Here is a 16,597-nt window from a genome sequence, read left to right as displayed (position 1 = left end):
TATATATATATATATATATATATATATATTAACGCTATTCTAAGCATGAGTGTAGAATAGTTTATTCTACACCCCGTAGTAACGCTATATATGTACAAAATCTAGTAAAACGATGTGCAAAATATAGTAATTCGGAAAATATTTTTTTATCATCTATGTTTGTAATTTACTACATTTTTATGAAAATTACTATATTTTACATAGTGTGTTACCATATACGTACTTTAGATTGTATATTCACTTGTTTTTCTCTGTATGTAGTTCATAGTGAAATATCTAGAAAAACTTATACTTACAAACGGAGGGAGTAAGTGTTAGCTCAACAAAATAGAATAATTGCTAATTAATTACTGTATCTAAGTTAATGCAAATTTTGTTCTAAATATCTTGGCCATTAATGACAGTAGGTAGGTGGACCGTGGTGTGGAATATGCATGCATATAATTCTGTCAATACGCATGCATATATAGCTGCGGGTCTGAATCTAAGAACAAGCGGCGACAGGGATATATAAGAGCATCTCTAATAGATGGTCCATATATAAAAATACCTAACTTTTAAATCGTCTGGGGTAAAAAACGCTGCTCCAACAGATGGTCCATATGCAAAAAAAAAATTGGACCGCGGCCTCCTCGTGATGTAAAATACAACACCTCATGGTGCAAATATACATCACGAGATGCATCTGGTCCAAAACCAGCCGCCGCCCGCGAACGCCCAACCGCCACTTCATTCCCTTTCCCGCCTGCGCCCGTCTAAAGAACAGCCGTCCGGAATCCGCCGCCGCGACCGCCAAAACCTCGCCGTCGGCGCCGCCACCACCCCACATCCCTGCCGCTGCCGTCGCCGCCGTCGCCCCCGTCGCCTCCCCGCCGCCGCGCGGACGCCGCCGAATCGGGTGGCAGTCGGCGCGGGATTCGGGCCCTCCGGCGGTCCGGCTGCCGCGGTAGGCCTCCGCCGGGTCTTAGGCTGCCGCCAACCTCGTCCCGTCTGCCGTGAGGAGGAACCACAGCCGTTGCGCTGGCCGCAGGACCGCCGCACCAAGCCCTCTGCCCGGCTGCCGAACTAGTCTTTGCCGCCCGCCGAGCTCCTCTTGGCCGGCCTCCAGCCTCATTTCTTATCACCGCCGCCGTCCGGAGCCGGCCGTAGCCGTCAGCAGCAGCCAATCCAACGGGCGGCCATTTTCTTCCACCGCGCGCACAAGGTGTTTGACAGAATTCCCCAAGGTAAAAAAATGACAAAACTTGATGATTTAACTTGGGATTGGATAGTATGTTTGACGGTGGTTGTGTGCATTGTAATAATTTGATATTGTGGACATAAACTTTATGTTATTTTCAAATATGTGCGGCTGTACAGTGGCTGGACAGCGGCTGAACGGCAGCCGGGCGGCTGCTGGCCGTTTTTGGACCATGAATTTGGAGTTGCTCTTTTAGACCATGAATTTGGACCATCTATTGGAGTTAGCCTTTTTTCGGAGCTTCAAAACGCACTTTTTGGCGGTCCAAAATTTACATCTTCGGTTTTGGACCGTCAAAATTTGGACCATCTATTGAAGATGCTCTAAGGAGGACATACGGAGCTCGTTATCTCTGTCTTTTATTTATACCTTTATAAAACCAACGGCTTATTAACCGGAAACACAAGATCAGCGACCAGGAGACAGGAGCGCGAAGAAACAGACAGGGCCTATCAAAACATGATGGGGTTTGCACAGCAACCAGCAGAGATGTCCATGAGCCCGTCCATGGCAGCCTGCCCCGGTGCCATGTCGTCGAGCAACCAGTTCTCGAGCACCGAGAAGGTGGTGGCCGTGGCAGCCTCGCCGCGGCCGGCCAATATCTCCGAGGACGAGAACCTGTCGCCACTGGTCATGGAAACTGCAGCACCGGCCTCTCCATCGGTCCGGAACTCCTGCATGGCCACCATACCCTTGTAGTCGGCCATCTCCGGCGATGGGACCTTCGGCATCCAAGACTGGAAGAGCTTCGAGACGGCCATGGTGGCAGGTGCAACGTTGCCCGTGGTGGTCTCGGGGTAACCCATGGCGGCTTGCATGGCGGAGTCGAGGTTACTGCTGCTAGGATTGTAGTAATTCATGCTGGTGGTTTGCTCAGCTGCATTGGTGGCAGTGGATGTGTGCTGGAAGAAGTGATCTGCAGGATGTGTTTGTTGTTGCAGCCTCTTCACTTTCTTCTTGAGGTGTGTGTTCCAGTAGTTCTTGATGTCGTTGTCTGTTCTTTGGGGGAGGTAGGAGGCTATTGCTGCCCACCTGAATTTGCGTAGGAAGAATAGTCAGCAGCAAGTTCACACACATACATACAAAATTGGAAAAACGGAATAGTTTTTTGACAGTTGAAGGTTCATATGTGTCTGTTACAAAGTTATGGTTTTGCTTAATGGAGTTGACACTAAACAAGCAAGACAAAATTTTTGGAGATTGAAATAGTAAAAGTGGCAGCACTGCGATTCGATTAAATCCCTTTTGATGGTAGATGGAAGTAATTAGAACAAAACTGTCTTTCAACCCAAAGGATTTTAGTTGGAACAGAGTGAACATTCATTTTGTTGAATATGAGAGCCCTAAGACTAGCCACAATGGAGAGTAACATACACTAGTAACATACACATATCCCTAGACTATGTTACTATCTTCATAGTGGGTAGTAACTTAACTGTGGTAACATGCAAAGATTCATTTATTAGGTTATAGACTCATATTGCATTGGGACATGTGATATTACAGTAACTAGCTAAGTTACTACAACTACCTCTCTCCTCATTAACTCATTGCCACATAAGCAAATTTGCTGAGTTGGACTCGATGTTACTGCTGAAGTTACTCCCACTATGGCTAGTCTAAGAAAGATATGAAATGAGCATCGGTTTTGTTAAATATTATCTTTCAGCAACACACCGTTCAAGATAGACATATGATTACTTACTTGTTGCCAAGCAATGCCTGCAGGTGTATGATTATCCCTTCCTCATGCTGGGTGAAGTTCCCTCTCTTGATCCCGGGTCTGAGGTAGTTGGTCCACCGCAGCCTGCAGCTCTTGCTGCACCTCATCAACCCTACAATTAACCAATCCATCACCAAAGCAAACAAGCAACAACATATTGTATTAATTACTACTCTCCTAGATTGGTCGATCAAAAAGACAAGAATCATCTACCACGTGGATATATATACTGAAAGCGCATGTAGGATGCATAAAACCAACCGGTGTTCTCGGGCACGGAGCGCCAGTTCCCGGGCCCGTGCTGCTGGATGTAGGAGACAAGGATGATATCCTCCTCTGGCGTCCATGGCCCCTTCTTCACGCTGGCGCCACCATTGTCACAGCATGGCGGCCTCCCCATGTCGTTGGTGCCGCCAGATAATATAGCTAGGCAACTATATATAGCTAGTTGAAGAGTACCTAGGTACGTTGTGATAAAATAGAGATATAGCCTAGCCTAATATGCCTCAACGGCCATGGCCGGCACTCCTCCACACTAGACTGACCTCTGAAACTAAGCTTCTCCTCTCCCCATGGTCTCCTTTTATTGGAAGACACCAAGCCCTGCAGTGCTGGCAGCCTGCTGCTTTCCTCAGCTGCATGTGACCACATATCATATGGAGCCTTCCTCCTCCCTGTGCTGGTGTGCTTTCCATGCATGCAAAAGTCAGCCAGGGTGCATCCAGCAGCCTCTTTCCTCGGGTCCATCTCTTTGGTGAAAGGGATCACATGTATAGTGAACTTTGCTTTGCTTTTCCCACATGAAAGGTTGACGTATTGCTTGGGGACTTCTGATCAACCAATAGTCTATCTGTCTCTTTCTCCGGGGCTTCTTTTGTGCCGGCGCTCATGAAGGGAGTAATTGCGTTGCGTGTTCCCTCCTGATTTCTTGGGCATTGATGGGGACAGCGAGTGTGCTCGTGCACATCCATCAGCTGGCACGCGCAGGTTGGCTGCGCGCCAAAAATGCTACGTACACTTACGATTAATCTACAGAATAATTACAGAACCTTCCTCAGTAGTCTTTCTCCCCTGATTTTCATCAAAAATGCTAGACGTACAGGCTATTGCAGGGATTCTACAGCCTCCTTTCAAACTTCCTAAACATCCCCCACCTGAATTCAATGGGATGAGCCTGCGCCTCTACCAATGACCAATTAAAAACTGTCGTAACACTCTGTAATCCCCCGTACGTGTAGCAAAGCTTGATTTTCATCGAACCAGAAATCCCACGTAAGCCCATCCATTAATCCCGTACAACGTCGCCCGTACGTGTAGCATTTTTGGCATCTTTTCTTCTTTCTAGACCACTCTCTCATCCGTGAAGCTTTCAAGTGGTACGTACGATCAAGCATGTACGGCCCGATATGGACGAGTGGCACCACGTACGTATGGTAATTTCAACAACCAACTTGTGACACCAAAATAAGTCAAAAAAGCGGGCATGCGTGAAATGCAGCGTGATTGTAATTTTTTTTACTTTCGAAACTTCCTTCCATTAAACCAAGCAGCTGGCCAAACCGTTGGCCACCAGATCAACCATACAGGCATAGTGCGTGCACAAATGCTGGGATTAGTCACCAAGGTTCGCCCCACACGCCGCTAATGCGTCTGTGAGCATATTAAGCCTTTGGGCGATAGAAAAATATATGTTGATAAGCTGAAAATATGATGAGCCTGAGCAAACCTGCCCTAGTTGGTCGCCATGGCACGGCACGGCCCAACCCACACTTAAACGTGCCAGGCATGGCACGGCCCACCGAGGCACATTTATAAGTGGGTCATGCTTTGCGGGCCGATAGATGCGAAGACAATACTTTAAATCATGGAACATTATACATCTAGTATATGGAAGATGAAAACAATAATATTAGCTACAAAACTCACAAATCAAAAGGCAACATTCAAAAGATGAAAAGAACAAAATTGACGAAACTCACGGTCAAAGCCTCATAGGGCCTGTCGATCCGTGGCCGATGTAAATGAGTTCTGAACTGCTCGTGCCTTCTTCGTGGTCAGGTGTTGCCGTCTGGAGCGAGGCATCGATCGGCAGCGACAGACAGAGAAAGAAATGAAGAGATGCATGCGTCGAGTCGTCGCTGGAGCCTGGACCTTTTTTTTTTTGAGAGCAGCAAACTAAAATTAACTCAGGATATGTTCGGGGATACAAATGATGTCCGGTAAGATTTGAAGCCATACATGACGACCGAAAGGTAAAGTAATTGCTGCCTTTGAGAGCTTATGAGCCTCAAGATTAAACTCCCTCTTCTCATGGATAAATTCCACGGAAACAAAATCAAGCGTCCTTCTCTTCAGGTCTTGAATAACAGCTGCAGACGTGCCATTGTAGTTGCCTTTGAGGTGTGTGATCGTTGCGGCACAGTCAGTTGAAACTTGTATCTTCTGGTAGCCCAGATCCGCCGCTAAAGACAGAGCCTCGCCACTCGCCATAGCTTCTAAAATTCCTGGATCAACCATATCAGAAACAGAGATGGCTGAGGCTCCCCGATATGCACCCGTTTCATCTCGGCAAATAACAGCCACCGCACCACGATCGCCATTCCTACCAATAGCTGCATCAACATTTATTTTAACAAAACCCTCCGGAGGTACAGTCCATCTAGGCATATGGCGAATAACAGATGATTTTTGAACTGGTTTTTCCGCTTTCAGATTCTCCAAATCAGCGAGGTATCTCAGAATGAAGGAGTAGGTAGTTAGTGGTGACTGAAATTGTTCTTCATGAACAGCCTTCCTCCTGACCCACCATATGGACCAGAGAGAAACTAGCAGCTTCACAAACGTGTCTTGTCCCATGGAGTCCTGAAGTTCAATTAACCAAAGCTTAGCATCTCTGTGGTTGCATGCAATCATGTATTCCACAAGCTCTTCATCCACCAAGGACCATACACACTTTGCCATAGAGCATTGAACCAAAGCATGTTTCCAGGTGTCCTCTGCTGAGTTACATATTGGGCATACACTCGACTCAGTCATATTCCGATGAGCTCTAACCTCTTCCGTTGGCACCGAGTTTCTCGCAAGGCGCCAGGCGAAATTTCTCAACTTAGCTGGAACTTTCATACTCCAGAGATTCTTCCAGTGCTTCTTGTCACCCTCGGTATTAGAGTTTCCAGGAGCCTCATAGAGCCAAGCTTCTCTGTTCCTCTTAGTCTCCATTAGCAATCTATACGCTGAACGTACAGAAAAATTTCCAGACCGCTCATAGTGCCATGCCCATGTGTCAGGTCTGTTATAGGAACTCAAAGGGATTTGCAAAATTTTCTGCACATCAATTTCCTGCAGATGTTCCCTCAAAGCAATTCTGTCCCAGCTTCTAATAGAAATATCCATCAAATCGGATACCAACTCTGGCGGGTTTTGAGACCGCGGGTGCAGCGCTCGAAGCATATGATCCCTCGGGATCCAGTTCTGATTCCAAATGTGTGTGCTATGTCCGTTTCCAATTCTCCGGATTAAGCCCTGCTTCAGGACATTTGTGCCTTCAAAAATTGCTCTCCATACCTGAGAAGGATGGCTTCCAAGCTCCGCCTCAAGCAGATCTGATTGAGGGTAGTACACTGCCTTTAAAATTCTAGCACTAAGCGATTCTGAGTCTTGCAACAATCTCCATGACTGTTTTGCCAACATTGCCAAATTAAAGACCTGTGTATCCCGAAAACCCAAACCACCCAAGTACTTGGGCATTGTTAAAGTCTCCCAGGATACCCAAGCAACCTTTCTTTCTCCATTCCTACTGCCCCAAAAAAACTTCCTCAACATTGTATCTATATGTTTGCATAAACCACGAGGTAGCAGAAAACAAGACATTGAGAAAGTAGGTATAGCTTGAGCCACTGATTTTATCAAAACTTCTCTCCCTGCGGACGCCATGCACTTCTCAATCCACCCTTGCACCTTGGCCCAAACTCTGTCTTTTAAATATTTGAAAACACCTTTTTTTGACTTCCCAACATCAGACGGCAGCCCCAGGTACCGTTCAGCCAGCGATTCATTTGGGACATCCAGAAGATTTTTTATCACAGTTCTCATACTATCAGGGCAACCCTTCCCAAAAAAGATACTTGATTTTGCAAGGTTAACCCTCTGACCAGAAGCACCACAATAAGTGCGGACAACATTTCTGATAATTGTGGCCCCCTCCTCGTTTGCCTTGAACATTAATAAGCAATCATCAGCAAATAAAAGATGATTAACGGGAGGAGCAGTAGGGGCTACCACGACACCCCGAACATTCATATACTGACTGCTAGCTTTCAGTAAACATGAAAGACCTTCCGCGGCTAACAAAAACAGGTATGGAGATATAGGGTCTCCCTGTCTAAAGCCCCTCGATGGTTTGAACTCGTCAATCTTCACACCGTTAACCAAAACAGAGAAAGATACCGTTGACACACAAGCCATAATTTTATTCACCCATTGTGAGTTAAATCCGAGCTTGATCATAACAGCCTCTAAATAGTTCCATTCAACGCGATCATAGGCCTTCATCATATCCAACTTCAATGCACAGTGAGAATTATTTTTGCTTCTCGACCGTTTCATAAAGTGGAGGCACTCATAAGCAGCAATGATGTTATCCGTAATCAGTCTACCAGGTACAAATGCGGATTGCTCATGAGAAATAATCTCTGGCAAAACTCGTTTCAACCGGTTAGCATGCATTTTAGAAATAATCTTAAAGATTACGTTGCACAAACTTATTGGTCGAAACTGTGAAAGAGAGGTCGGATTCTGGACATGAGCCGTACATTTGCCCAGACGAACGGTTGGACATGGGCATAGGGCAGCCTGCTGCTTCATCGCACGTGCGAGGTCCAGAGGCCCATATCTTGAGGAGACAGCCGTGCCGATGACTGGAACAGTCAACGCGCGGCGACGATATCTCGCTTGTAACGAGATATATGGTACCCTCATCTGAAGGGTTTCCTTCACCTGTAGCAACTAGGACAGCCCATTTACGTCTCTCTTTTTTCACTGTTTTCGATCGATTCACCAGTACTTGCTAGCTCGCTTGTCCTAATTTTCTTCTTCTTCATTTTCCTTTATTTTTATTTTACTTTTTTCTATTTCTTCATCGTTTTTCTTCATATTCTCACTGGCTTTCTTAGTTTCTTTCATGATTTTCACTGATTTTTTCTTTTCTTTCTTTCTTTGTTTTTTTTGGTTTTCACTGGTTTGTTTTGCTATTCGTTCTTTTTTTATTTGTCTTTGTTTCTTTCTCTGTTTTCTCTGTTTTCATTCTCTTGCATTGATTTTCTTCTTTTTTTATTTTCTAATTTTTTGTTTTCTTTGTTTTTATTTTTTATTGGGTTTCTTAATTTTACTTTGATTCTTTTTTTCATCTGTTTCTTTTTTGTTCAACACATGTCAACTTTTTCAGTACACATTCAACATTTTTCATATACATCAGGGACATTTTATACACATGATTAACATTTTGAAATACATCATTAAGATTTTGTTTTAAAAACACATTTTCTATGTGTACTTTTTTCATACACGTTCCATATTTTTTATATATATCTAATACATTTTTAATACAGATTTAATATTTTCAAATACAAGGTTAGCATTTTTTTAATACATCATCAACATTTTGCAATACCGATGAACATTTATGTGCAGGCAATAAAATTTACACACGATGTACAGTTTTCGTATACATCGGGGTCATTTTTATATACATGCATGACATTTTTGAAATGAAGAGTAAAGTATTGAAATACTTTTTATGTCTACTTTTATTTAATGTATGTTGTACATTTTACGTGTACACCAGGAACATTTTCTATTAATGTTTAACATTTTTACATATTTTATTGTTTTGTATATATTTTCTGTATACATAAGAAATATTTTTATACACATTTATATTTTTTAAATGCTTTATAAATTTTTGAAATATTTTCTCAAGTTTTTTCATATACATTACATTTTTGTTTGCATACATTAGAAAATTTTCTCTAATACACATTTAACATTTTTCAAATGCTTGGTTATAATTTTTCCATATGTTATATGCAATGTATTTTTTGTAATACGTGCTTAGAATATTTTGAAGTATAGATGAAACTAAAAAAGGAAAGCAAAAACGAAGACAATAAAATAAAAAAAATTGCAGAATTGGCCTGTGGCCTTCCTCGCGCGGCCCCTTTAGGCAGGCGCATGACGCGAGTCCATCCTACATCTTGCTATAAGCGAGGCATAGGCGCGGCCTAGCCGACGGAGCCAACTGAGTTGCATGCTTGGGCCTGCTCATGCACAATGTATTGTACCACTGTATGGAAAATTAGGAGGCCCTGAAAACTAGGCAACATGTACATGACTGAACTAAGCATCAGGTCATTTGCCAAAGCCAGACCCTCTCTAGAAGCCATAGCTTCTAGGGTGTATGGATTACTTCTTCCCTGGAACACAGCCGATGACGAGCCCAAGTAACTTTCATTGGCATTCAGGTCATTCTTGCCAACGGCTGCATCGGTGCTCACCTTTGACATCACTTAGGCCTTATTAGGGGATTGAAGAGGATTGGAGGGGATTTTGGCTTGTAGAGGATCTAATCCTCCTCAATCCCTGCCAATCCCCTTCAAAATCCACCTCAACCGAACAAGGCCTTAGGGGCGGTTGGCAACCCCTAGTGTTGGTTGTCTCACCAAGGAGTAGCTCAACACTTCCGCTTGTCTTCGTCCGTGGAGACAAACGGTCACCCCTGGCCTACAAATTTGTTGGAATAGATGCGGTGCGGGGTAGCCGGCCGGGGGCACCAAGAACCAGCAGGGTGATGTGGTGGCGACGGCGGCGGGGAGTGAAGCGGGAACGGAAGCGAGCGAAAATAGCCTTCACGCCAAGGAAAGGGGATCCGGCAAAGTCAATGGTGAATCGACCCGGAGTATGCAGGATCCCGCAAAAAAAATCCGGAATCACCGATTTTGAGGGATCTACTCGGACTGGAAAAACCGCCCACGTCCCGTAAACCAGCGGTTATTATTCCGGATGACCGGTTTATAAGATCTGTTAGAGATGCTCTTAACCAGATTGCAAGGGTGCCTTTGCCAAAAAAAATTCAGGTCACATACGGTTTGTAGGTCGAGTGTCCTCGATGGTTTCTTGTCAAAGTTGTTTAAGATTCTGAGTTTATTCCACGCAAAAAAAAAGATTCTGTGTTTAAGAAAGTCGGTCATGTACGCAAGAGAAAACCTGAAAAGCTACAAGTTGCATGCAACGCAAAAGGGAAAGTAGTGGCTGCACCCACCTTTGATGCACCCACAAAATGAACAGTAAATTCGAAAGAAATAGTAAAAAAAAAATCTGAAACTTGGTGGATGTGATTATGAGCTAATGTTTTAGGTGCTTGCAAAGTTTGGTGACCAAAAAACATCAAATGATTTCCATACAAAACGAAATACAAATGATGTTGTGCACCCACGTTACTGTTCACATGTTTTCAGCACAAACTTTGTTTTTTTGTATAGATTTCCTCGGATGTTATTTCGCCACCAAATTTTGCAAGCGCCTAAAACATTTGCACATAATCACATCCACCAAGTTTCAGAATTTTTTGAAATGTTTTGCTAAGTTTTTTATCGTGGGTGCACCGGGGGTGCAATGTGCGTGGGTGTAGAACAACCACACTCAACGCAAAATAGATGACCCAATATTATACTAACTTTGTACTAAAGTTAATACAAAGTTGAGTCATCTATTTTGAAACGGAGGGAGTATGACACAGTGCCGCGTGAATTCCACCAGAAAATAGAGCCATAAGGAATTTCACTGGAACAAGCTCGCTTTTTCTTCTACATGATTGTAGCCATGTCATGCGACCCGTTCAGTAAAAATTGTGTCGTGGTACGTGTACACATGCCTAATCAAATGCTCTCCTATGCTAGGGTTGGGGACACCAAGTGGACTTGGATTGATACACACAGAGAATGCAAGCACTATGTTGATGTCTGTTACGATAGCCGCGATGGGTTGTTCTATGCTCTTCAAGGTTGTGGTGATGTGCATACCATTGATCTCCATGGACCATCGGCACTAGTGAATATTGTCTACAAGAACAAGGGGGATTACAGTACCGACAGTAAGTATTGAAAGAAAGAGAATTGTGGAAGCGTATGCTGTTCGGCAGGGACGCGTTCGTGTTATATAGAGATGTCAAGATACAAGATAAGTTGCGTAGGTTGTTACTAGGCTTGGCCTCTACTCCAAGCTATACAAAGATAAACCTATTCTAGCTAACAACCTGCCGCAAGCCCAAGATTACATGTATGCGTACATAATACGTGACAACACGTCACAAAATACTAGCCTATACATTCTCTACAAGCCTATCATTTAACATCCTCCCTCAATCTTAACTTATCAAGGTTTAGATTGTTCTTGAAGGCTTGAAACTGTCGAATTTGTAAAGGCTTGGTGAAACCATCGGCAACTTGATCTCCTATTGGAATAAACTGTATCTCTAATAGCTTTTGTGCTACTCTTTCACGAACAAAGTGATAGTCAATTTCTATATGCTTTGTTCTGGCATGGAATACAGGATTTGCAGAGAGATATGTTGCACCCAAGTTGTCACACCGTGATCTTCCAATTCCTAGTTCATTAAGTAAAGTTTCAATCCACATTACCTCAGCAGTTGCATTTGCCAGAGACTTATATTCTGCTTCAGTACTGGAACGTGATACTGTTGCTTATTTCTTAGCAGTCCAAGATATAAGATTAGACCCAAGAAAGATAGCAAAACCTCCAGTAGACCTTCTATCATCTGGACACCCAGCCCAATCCGCATCAGAGAATGCACTTATTCCAGTTGATGAAGATCTACATAACTTGAGCCCTATCCCAGTACTTCCTTGAATATACCTTAGTATTCTTTTGACAGCTGTCCAATGTAAGGAGGTAGGAGCATGCAAAAATTGACAGACCTTATTTACTGCAAATGATATATCAGGTCTAGTCAAAGTTAAATATTGCAGTGCACCAACTATGCTTCTGTACTTAGTTCCCTCTTCGGTGCTCAATACCTTCCCTTCATGCAATGACAACTTATCAGTGGTAGACATGGGTGTATTGGAAGGCTTACAATCCTTCATGCCTACCCGTTTAATTATATCTCTGGCATACATATCCTGAGTTAACATAATACCATCACGCATTTTTTTAACTTCAATGCCTAGGAAGTAATGTAACTCTCCCAAGTCTTTAAGTGCAAACTCACTTCTCAAATTCTTTAGCAGAGCTGAGGTAGCATCTTGTGATGAACTAGCAATGATTATATCATCAACATAAATTAACATAAAGATGATCACCTTCCCTTTCTTGAAGAAGAATAAAGAAGTATCTCCTTTTGAGGCCCGAAAACCTAGTTGCTGTAGTTTCATACTCAATCTTGAATACCAGGCTCTGGGGGCCTGCTTTGGGCCATACAAGGCCTTGTCCAACCTACACACATGATGTGGTTTCAAGCCATCCTCAAAACCAGGTGGCTGCCTCATATAGACCTCTTCCTCGAGAACGCCATGTAGAAATGCATTCTGCACATCCAATTGACGAAGACTCCATCCCCTGAAAACAACAATAGACAGAACAAGTCTAATAGTAGCAGCTTTAACAACTGGACTAAATGTGTCCTCATAGTCAATACCATAACGTTGCTTAAAACCTTTAGCTACTAGCCTAGCCTTGTATCTGTCTATTGTGCCATCAGGCTTTCTTTTAATCTTGTATACCCACTTACAATCTATCACATTTCTCCCTTTCTTAGGAGAAACCAAGTGCCAAGTCTGATTTTTCATGAGAGCTTCATACTCTATATTCATAGCCTTTTTCCAATTATCATTGCTTAGTGCCTCTAACAGATTTTGAGGTTCACCAGTAGATGCAAAGTTTACAAACTTGAAGTTTTTCTCATACCTGACTGTTCCATCTTTAAATTTTGACGGTTTCAAAATACCTTTTTGTGCATGTGTAGTCATCCGTAACTGTGCAAGGTCATGTACTGAACCACCAGCCACAGAAGATCCGAGCCCATCACCTCGTACTCGATCCGACCGAGCAGAGGCGGGCGAATCTGCCTCGACTGCCGCGCTCCTAACTGGACTTGGATCCCGTGCAGGTGCGCTACCTGGGCTCAGGTTCTGTGCGCGTGGGCCAGGCGACGCACCACCCGCCCCATGTGACGACGAAGGCATACCAAGCATGCCGGGTCTGCCCGTGCGAGGACTTGACGCGTGGCGCGCGCCAGACGGGGGCGAGGGCGGGTCGAGTCCGCCCGACCAATCACCACCAGCCCCGCCCGACCGGGGACCAGGAGGCGTCAGGAGATCTTCCTGGGGATCCTCAGGCGCGTCAGTTGGCCCCCTGCCACCAAATCTCGCGGGATCCGCGCCCGCAGGTGCAGGCGAATCTGCTTCGTGTTCCGCACCAGGCGTTTCCTGTTGCTCCTGCTGCGGCATAAAATCATGACAATTTGGAGTGCTGTTTTTTTCACTGCTGTCTCCGTTAGGGTTAGGATTATTAAACAAATGATCATTAGCAATATGTTCACCCCCTTGATCAGTAGGATTTAATAAATCTGGTGAAAGCAAGAGGATCTCAACACGAAGACGAGCACCGGCATTAGGATGGAGTGTAGAGAAAGGAAATACGTTTTCATCAAACACAACATCCCTTGAAATATAAACACGTCCGGTGGAAATGTCAAGACATTTGAAGCCTTTGTGAAGGTTGCTATACCCAAGGAAAGTGCACTGCTTGGAGCGAAATTGAAGCTTGTGATTGTTGTAAGGTCGGAGGTTGGGCCAGCAGGCACACCCGAAAATTCTCAGGATAGAATAGTTGGGTTTTTCATGAAAAAGTCGTTCAAGAGGTGTTTCAAAGTTGATCACTTTGCTAGGCATCCGATTTATCAAGTAGGTTGCGGCAATGAAAGCTTCATCCCAAAACTTCAGGGGCATGGAAGCTTGAGCAAGAAGAGACAAACCTACTTCAACGATATGGCGGTGCTTCCTCTCAGCTGAACCATTCTGTTGGTGCGCATGAGGGCAGGAGACATGATGAGATATACCTATTTTGGTAAAGAAGGAGTTGAGTTTAACATACTCCCCTCCCCAGTCTGTTTGGAGAGCAAGAATTTTGCGATCAAATTGTCGCTCTACAAGTTTCTGAAAGTCATGAAACTTTTGAAACACCTCGGACTTGTGTTTGATAAGGTAGATCCATGTAAATTTACTGAAATCATCTATGAAACTCACATAATATTGCTTTCTTCCTATTGTTTCCACAGCAGGACCCCAAACATCAGAGAACACAAGCTCTAAAGGAAATTTTGACTCACTTATTGATTTTGGATAAGGAAGTTGGTGACTTTTGCCTTTTTGGCATGCGTCACATACAGACTCTTTATTGAAAGAACTGGCACACGGCAGATTATTTTGACTAATGACTTTGCTAACAATGACAGAAGAGGGATGCCCTAGACGTCGGTGCCACCTATCCGGAGATAACTTGGTAGCACTTAGCACTTGCTTCTTGACGTCGGTGCTCGTGTGCCTAATCGGGTAGAGACCTCTCCTACCCTTGCCTTGAAGTAGTACCTTCCTCGTTCCCCGATCCTTAACACAAAAAGAATAAGGGTGAATTTCAACAAAGGAGTTGTTGTCAATGGCAAGATGACTAGCAGAGATGAGACTTTTATTGGATTCAGGTACATGAAGAATATTGTTCAAGTAGAGATCACGATCTAGGGTATGAATTGCTGAACGACCAATATGTTTAATATCCATACCTGATCCACTTGCAGTATGTATCTGTTCATTGCCGTTGTAGCGATCGCGCACGTTCAGCTTCTCCAGGTCACCCGTGATATGATCAGTAGCACCACTGTCAAGGTGCCAGTTGGTGTCTACGCCATACTGTGGAGCTGCAAGATTGGCCGATTTCTCCTCCATACCTTGGTAGGACTCGTCATACCTCTTCCAGCACTTCCATGCCAGATGGCCCATCTTCCCGCAGATCTGACATTGCACCCGAGAAGCGGAGGCATGGTTGTTGTAGTTGCCTCCGCTGCCGCCTCCATTGTTGTTGCCGTGGCCACCGCCGCCATGACCTCCTGGCTTGGAATAGCCACGGCCGCCGCGGTCACCACCATTGCCAGCTTGCCTGCGACCGCGGTCACCACCTCCGCCGCCTTGCTTGCGGCCTCGGGTGGCACTGTTGGCGGAGGACTGCGACCCGCCGCCACGAAGATTCAGCCTCGTCTCGAAGCTGAGCAGCTGTGAGAAAAGCTCAGCTGCAGTGACCGGCTCCACCCTGGAGCACATAGCAGAAACCACCGGATCGAAATCTTCATCGAGTCCGGCGAGGATGTGGGAGACAATGTCTTCCTCGTCCACCCTCTTCCCCGCGGCGATCAGCTCGTCGGTGAGGGTTCTGACCTTCCCGACGTAGTCGGTGATGGAAAGGTTGCCCTTCTGCAAGTTAGCGAGGGCGATGCGGACGTTGGTGGTCTGCGATCGAGTGCGAGATGCAAGCATCCCCTCGACCGTGTTCCAGAGCTCCGCCGAGGTGTGACAGGACGCAACCTGGATGGCTATCTCACGAGGAAGAGTCGTCAGGAGATAGGAGAAGACTTGTTGGTCTTGCGCATACCAGGTTTGGAAGTCAGGGTTCGCCGCTTTCGTCGTGGTTTTGCCGTCGGCGGAGGCCACATCGATCTGTGTGGGTGGCGGCGGCTGCTCAACGTCGAGGTACTTCGCCATCTGAGCTCCCCGGATGGCGGAGAGCACGGTCGCTCGCCACAGGGCTTGGTTGCCCTTGGTAAGCTTCTCTATGGCAGCGTGAGAGAATGGCGAGGAAAGGAAGGAACTTGAAGACGTCGCCATGGATGAGCTCGAGGATTGCTCTGATTACCATGAAAGAAAGAGAATTGTGGAAGCGTATGTTGTTCAGCAGGGACGCGTTCGTGTTATATAGAGATGTCAAGATACAAGATAAGTTGCGCAGGTTGTTACTAGGCTTGGCCTCTACTCCAAGCTATACAAAGATAAACCTATCCTAGCTAACAACCTGCAGCAAGCCCAAGATTACATGTATGCGTACATAATACGTGACAACATGTCACAAAATACTAGCCTATACATTCTCTACAAGCCTATCATTTAACAAGTATATTGTACAGGCACCATGGGGAGATATTTTTCAGATATGGAGGTGGGATCGATATCTTGAGGATGACGAGGAAGTGGTGGAGGACGACGACAATAATGATGTCGATGCGGGCGTAGAACAGTTAGAGATGGTGGAGGCAGAGATAGAGATGGAGGAGGACAAGGAGAAAATGCAATCGGATGGAGAGGAGCATGAAGAGATAGAAGTGGTAAGCGAGGATTTGAAGACGGAGACTGAAACAGAAGAGGAGGAGGAAGAAATAGAATCTGATGTGGAGGAGCGTGAAGAGGTAGAAGTGGTGAGCGAGGATTTGCAGACGGAGACTGAAACAGAAGAGGACAAGGAGGAGTTGGAGTTGGAGAATGCACATGTGTCGGTGGATGTGGAGGAGGATGAGAATC

At 45.0% G+C, this 16,597-nt stretch overlaps 2 protein-coding genes and 1 pseudogene across 2 annotated transcripts; all 3 read right to left on the bottom strand.

The window, feature by feature from the left end:
• Positions 1-1,579: 1,579 nt before the first annotated feature.
• Positions 1,580-3,544, bottom strand: LOC125553235 (transcription factor MYB60). The gene is made up of 3 exons (XM_048717042.2): positions 3,225-3,544; positions 2,946-3,075; positions 1,580-2,272 (listed from the first exon to the last, which is right to left on the bottom strand). The coding sequence occupies exons 1-3, from the start codon at positions 3,361-3,363 to the stop codon at positions 1,693-1,695; spliced, it is 849 nt and encodes a 282-aa protein (XP_048572999.2). The 5' UTR covers positions 3,364-3,544; the 3' UTR covers positions 1,580-1,692.
• An 11,056-nt stretch (positions 3,545-14,600) lies between these two features.
• On the bottom strand, positions 14,601-15,349 carry LOC147977340 (uncharacterized). The gene is made up of 2 exons (XM_087519957.1): positions 14,815-15,349; positions 14,601-14,641 (listed from the first exon to the last, which is right to left on the bottom strand). The coding sequence occupies exons 1-2, from the start codon at positions 15,347-15,349 to the stop codon at positions 14,601-14,603; spliced, it is 576 nt and encodes a 191-aa protein (XP_087376083.1).
• Positions 15,286-15,424, bottom strand: LOC125555125 (small nucleolar RNA Z247; annotated as a pseudogene).
• Positions 15,425-16,597: the final 1,173 nt, after the last annotated feature.

The sequence above is a fragment of the Triticum urartu genome, chromosome 4A, assembly GCF_056163025.1.
Source record: "Triticum urartu cultivar PI428250 chromosome 4A, HENAU_Tu73, whole genome shotgun sequence".
In the NCBI taxonomy this organism is placed as follows: domain Eukaryota; kingdom Viridiplantae; phylum Streptophyta; class Magnoliopsida; order Poales; family Poaceae; genus Triticum; species Triticum urartu.
The sequence above is the reverse complement of the archived record's forward strand: the minus strand, read 5'-3'. Positions and strand labels throughout refer to the sequence as shown.

Bases quoted from the DNA above. Each gene is read 5' to 3' on its own strand.
- LOC125553235 (XM_048717042.2), bottom strand. From the start codon at position 3,363: ATGGGGAGGCCGCCATGCTGTGACAATGGTGGCGCCAGCGTGAAGAAG. The intron at 3,076-3,224 runs GTTGGTTTTATG...GGTTAATTGTAG, and splicing joins CTCCGTGCCCGAGAACACCG to GGTTGATGAGGTGCAGCAAG. The intron at 2,273-2,945 runs GTAAGTAATCAT...ACGCAAATTCAG, and splicing joins CAGGCATTGCTTGGCAACAA to GTGGGCAGCAATAGCCTCCT.
- LOC147977340 (XM_087519957.1), bottom strand. From the start codon at position 15,349: ATGTGCTCCAGGGTGGAGCCGGTCACTGCAGCTGAGCTTTTCTCACAG. The intron at 14,642-14,814 runs GTATGGATATTA...TTTTGTGTTAAG, and splicing joins ACATACTGCAAGTGGATCAG to GATCGGGGAACGAGGAAGGT.